This window comes from Etheostoma spectabile, chromosome 1 (genome assembly GCF_008692095.1).
Source record: "Etheostoma spectabile isolate EspeVRDwgs_2016 chromosome 1, UIUC_Espe_1.0, whole genome shotgun sequence".
Classification (NCBI taxonomy): Eukaryota; Metazoa; Chordata; class Actinopteri; order Perciformes; family Percidae; genus Etheostoma; species Etheostoma spectabile.
The window spans coordinates 1,287,341-1,292,658 of record NC_045733.1 but is presented as its reverse complement, the minus strand read 5'-3'; the positions used below and the strand labels follow the sequence as shown (position 1 = coordinate 1,292,658).

Below are 5,318 nucleotides of genomic sequence, written 5' to 3'. Positions count from 1 at the left end.
GAAATGGTTTGAATCAGCAGATTCATAATATTCAGGATCACCTGCTAATAGGAACGCCATCATTTCACTCTGATTCCCCGCAGCGAATCACTCTGCAAGCCTGAACAATTAACAGTCAGATTTTATTTGTGTCCTCTAAAACAATACAGCAAATGTAATCTACAAAAAAAAAATGTAAACCCTCTCAATCACGAGTTACAACCACAGATTGTTAATATACAGTCTATGGTTAGAACAAACCCACAAATAGGCTACTGGTTGTGTTCAAAATGAACCGATCGTTCAGTAATTCCCCTCAGGCTGCTCCAGATGTGAACGTGACGTGAGTCTTTACAAGGCTGAACTACAGCACCGACCACGGGACTACACAAGGTCTGGCTTTCATTTTCTTCTCTAACAGATGTTGTTCGTAACAAGTTTATCTGGGATTTGACACTTACATAAAACTTTTGTCCACGTTACATTATTATGTAAGAAGTCAATTCAAAATAACAAAACGTTTTCACCGCTGCAACTTCAGAGGAGTGGAGGACAAACTTGTTTCCTTCGAGACAAATTTGTGTGTTGTTTACTTAGAAGGCCTAATTTACATGATTATCAGCTTGGCTTGATGTCAACATTAGTCCGACATGTTGGAGATATCTAACATACAGGCAGACCTAACCTATATCCCAAACCTTTCCCTGTTACGCTTGCATGTTGTGCGCTGGCTAAAAACTACTCCAAACGTACACATTTTGTCGTCGTTGTAATGCGTGTCTACTGCTGCACTGGAAAGTTACATTTTTAACACGTTATTTTAAAGGTATTTTCAGATTAAACTTGACCTTTATTTTGTTCAACGACACACGCCATGAGTCTTAGCCATGTGGACTCTTAAATTGTACAGAATATGTTGTTTCCTGCTGTTTATCCACGTATTTCAATAAAGCTTGAATTTAAAAAAAATACTTAAAAAAGAGTCTTAGCCGTTTTGGCCTGCTGCCAGACCTTAATGGAGGTGGTTGTTGTTAAAATAGCATACATCTGTGACTTTTGTGATTTTTACATTGGACTTTGCAATTTAAGTGTCCTATTTAAGCATAAAAAAGGAAAGGTATTTTTAAACTAAACGGGCTGATCAAAAATATGAATAAAACTGATACAGTGTGTACCAAATTTGATTTAGGGTTGAGAGATCTTGCTGGTTTAAATTATAAATAAAAAATAAATGTGTCACTTTGTAAAGAAACATGCTTTTCAGTACTGCTTATCGTTCCTGAAAGTTTCTTTTCATCAACACATTCTTGGATTCATTGCATTTTCATTTACATTTCAGGTTTCATGTCATTCAACGACCACACAAAAAGGTTACTAAAGCATTACAAAATACAGCTGTGATGCACACAGATGGGTTACTGAATGGGCCTACCGGGCACAAGCACAGGGGCCCAGAGCATCAGGGGCTCTGACCATAAAATATAGCCCCTTCCCAGGGAGGAAGTATCAACTTCAGGAAAAAGCATTTCTCTAAATCATGGATAAGAACCAGAATCGATTGACAGAATATAAATGTCAGTCAGACTTGACCCCCTAGTATAACATATTAATATTTTCAATCTATTTCTGTCCTGCGACTGTTTGTCCCCAAGATGTCTGCTGAGCTCTACTGTGTGGGTGAACCAGGTGGAAATAATGCAAGTGATCAAAGCACCACAGTGGGGGGCGGCAAACCTTTACACCGCTTCTTGAAAGGGCAACCCAAGATTATTGGCGTGAGACACACACACACACCACACACACACACACCACACACACACACGCACACACACACGCACACACATGCAAACACATACACCCGCCAACGCTCAAATACTTGATTGTGATGTAACACAGTATTTTGCAAAGTCAAAGATTTAATAATCAGATAAAAAATAAATATTAAAATAACAGAGGTGATGAGATGATGATTGAAGTTGATTTTCTCTTAGATCATCGTGCTGATCATGGGCTTGTCTTTCTTCACCGTTACCATAGCGGTCGTGCCAATGAATCCAACCACATGTGCAGTCGTCCCCTTCTTGATGCAAATACTGGTTGGTAGCACAACAATAGATTCATCAGTGGATCATAGCAGCTTATGGAATCACTTATTTAACTAATTTTACTAAACAGAAACTAACACAAATCTAGTTCTGACAAGATTTGATCAAAGGCTGATATTAATTTGAGTAGTTAAATCCCGACGATGTGTTTTTGCTAACATATTTATTAAAGGTCCAATGACCTTCTCTTTGGATTCTTTTATATAGACTAGATTAGAGGTCCCCTAATATCGTATCTGAAGTCTCTTTTCCAAAAATCAGCCTTGGTGCAGAATTGCAGCCTCTAGAGCCAGTCCTACAATTAGATTTCCTTAGTATGTGCCATTTCTAAGTCTGTAGCTTTTGAGGAGGAGAAAGGGGGTCAAGGTGGAGGCTGGGGGTGTGGCCTTGACCAACTGCCACTTTGCTTGTTTGAAAGCCATGATGTCTCTCTCTCATGGGTGGGCCAAATTCTCTGGGTGGGCAAAGCAGAGAAAGGGGAGGTAACCTTGCCCCTTATGACCTCAAAAGGGGCAAGATTCCAGATCGGCCCATCTGAGCTTCCATTTTCTCAAAGGCAGAGCAGGATACCCAGGTCTCTGTTTACACCTATGACCATTTTCTAGCCACTGGGAGACTATAGGCAGGCTGGGGGAACAAAATGAAATTTTCATGCCATGGGACCTTTAATAATTACAAACACATGCAGCCCTGTGGTATCCCAAAACATTTAAGTAATACATTTTTTTCCATCTTCTAGTTCATCATATCTGGGATTGTGTATATTCTGACAGAGCACAGCCCAACAAAGAAAAAAGTAAGTTATATTGTCATATTTTGAAACAGTACTGGCAAGTTAGAACAATCTATCTCTACCTCTATATCTATAGATGATCAAGAGAGGCCTGCAAATATTGTAAATAAACACATATTACAGATAATTGATTGTATGGCTCTTTGCAGGGCTTTCCATGTTGTCCATACTGTATTAAATTTTATAAACATTTGTAAGTTTCTGTCTGTTTGTTCTTCCTCTTTAATGGTGTCTACATCTAGGTAACCATTTCGTTGGCTCTGAGTATTGCGACCATACTGGGGACATGTTGGACTATGCTGTGCATGGTGCCCTCCGTATTTCGCTACGTCTACTACAGCCACCAAGCATTTATGGTACAAAATTTGGCATCATTTGAAGTGATTATTGTTTCTTTCATCAATTTTTGATTTGTTGCTAGTTGCGTCCATTATCATTTTGATCCCAAATCTAAAGAACGTTTCAGTTTTATATGATATTAAACTTACAAACAACATACACTTTGTGTATTTTGGTATCCAAACGTGTTAAAACATAACCTAATTGGCATTTGGATGTCAATTTGGTTCACACCACAGCATGGATATCAGTTGTGTTTCTTTATGCATGTCTCATGTGTGAACATTTGTTTTTCTAGGTCATGGAACTATCTATGGATCTGATCTTTATTGTTAACAGTGTCGTGGGAGTAATTATTTTCATTGTAATGTCATGCCTGGCCACTTCTGCCCTGCGTTCCACAAAGAGCCAGGTAAAAAAACATAAAAACTACTTCACACACATAAAAGACTGAGCAAAGAGCTGCACATGTCCCACTTGCTAAGAGAATGTCTCACAAAATTTGCAAAACAAAATTGCAACTTGAGTAAGGATCAGTAAAGTCAAGCATTAATGTTCTTTTCTTTCTCTTCTCTTTAGGTCATTGTAGTGATGACTACTTCGCCAGATGAAACACCAGTTGAATAACAGGAAGGTCTGAAATTGGACAAATTGAGCAGAGTAAAGAAATATAAAAGACACAAACATAGCCAAGTATTTCACTTTGTGGGCACAACAGCATATATCATTTCTAAATACTGACCACTGGTAACTAGCATTTTTTGATGTCGTACAGTATATCATTTTAATACAGATAATATGAATATAACTATATGTATTGTCTTGTGTTGTTTCTGTGATCTATTACTACTTCCAGCACCATGTGAGCACTATATTTCCCTCTTTTGAACATTTGCCACCAGATTCAACAGGAAGATGGCATTGAACTTTCCGCAAACTTTCAGCATAGGCAATTGCTGCTTCTCACTTTGCAGTCTGCCATTGGCTGACCTGTCAGCACATTCTGTTTGCACTTCTGCATTTCACAGGACAAAGGTCCCTTTAAAACCAACGTCCCTCCAAGATAGTTAAATGAAACTGTGTGGAATATTTGTATTTGTCAAAACGTTCAAATTAGTCAAAAGCAGGCTGAGTTGAGCTTTTTTTGCTGTTTCTCTTGTTACAGTAAGTAAGCGCCATGTTTGGACATAGAAAGAAAAGTTTATAGATCATTTACTAATGCTTGATAGAGCAGTCATATTACAATAATAACAACAACTTTGAGGTTGAGAAGCTGTTATTTTTTGCCAGCATGACCTTACTAGGAGTTCAAGCCTTTCTTCCCATCCCCGAATGCAATGTGGATTAGCCAGACCCTCCTTCAGAGCGCTTTGGAGGAGGGTCTGGCACAGCAAGACTAAATTAAATATGACCATAAACGATGGGGGCACTATAATTAAAAATCAAATTTAGGACTAGACTTTCCCTTCATTTAAATTTGAACTCCCTAATCATAGGTAAGTAGGCCTACCACATTTTCTGTGGATTATTATATGACCAAGCTTGTCAAAAGTCATCAAAAGCTGTTGTTGAAATCTCATTGTGTTTACAAGATATTGACCAATGAACATAAAAGGTTCATGGCTCAGTACACCAATACAGCTTCCTCCACAACTGTTGGGCCAATCATTATGAAACTTGCAGTCGATGTTGGCTTTAACCCAAGAATCGCTGATTAACTTTTTTTCTTTCTCTTTTTAACTTCAATACACCAAAGGACCATTTGAACATCATAGTTCCAGACCTCTAAATTACTGCCCACGTATCCAATATTTTTCAGCAGTTCTGGCAGTACATTCAAAAAATGGTAATTCAGTCTGATCAGGCTACTGTTTCACCACTTATCTTTTAGAAAAATGTTGCAGAACACTGTAATTATTAACCATTATATACATAACATTTATAACTCCAGAACAGATACAAACTCAGTGAGAAACCTTGATTCTTTATTGATGCTAATTAATTTTTAGAACTGCAGACATGATGTCTTATTAGGAGTATTTTATTAGGGGTGCTCTAAACGATGTCACATGTGTTTTAGGCTAGAATATTTGTGTTTGAAT

At 38.0% G+C, this 5,318-nt stretch overlaps 1 protein-coding gene across 3 annotated transcripts; it reads left to right on the top strand.

Moving 5' to 3' along the window:
• Positions 1–248: 248 nt before the first annotated feature.
• Positions 249–5,049, top strand: si:ch1073-291c23.2 (membrane-spanning 4-domains subfamily A member 4D). Of its 3 annotated transcripts, XM_032522415.1 has the most exons (8): positions 278–372; positions 1,319–1,349; positions 1,632–1,754; positions 1,971–2,075; positions 2,824–2,880; positions 3,120–3,233; positions 3,515–3,628; positions 3,796–5,049. In XM_032522415.1, exons 3-8 carry the CDS (start codon positions 1,632–1,634, stop codon positions 3,841–3,843), a joined length of 561 nt encoding a protein of 186 aa, XP_032378306.1. In that variant the 5' UTR covers positions 278–372; positions 1,319–1,349; the 3' UTR covers positions 3,844–5,049. The 3 variants fall into 3 exon arrangements, with proteins under 3 accessions (XP_032378298.1, XP_032378316.1, XP_032378306.1); XM_032522407.1 differs by lacking the exon at positions 1,319–1,349 and having other exon boundaries at positions 249–372; XM_032522425.1 differs by lacking the exons at positions 1,319–1,349; positions 1,971–2,075 and having other exon boundaries at positions 249–372.
• The last annotated feature ends 269 nt before the right edge of the window (positions 5,050–5,318 follow it).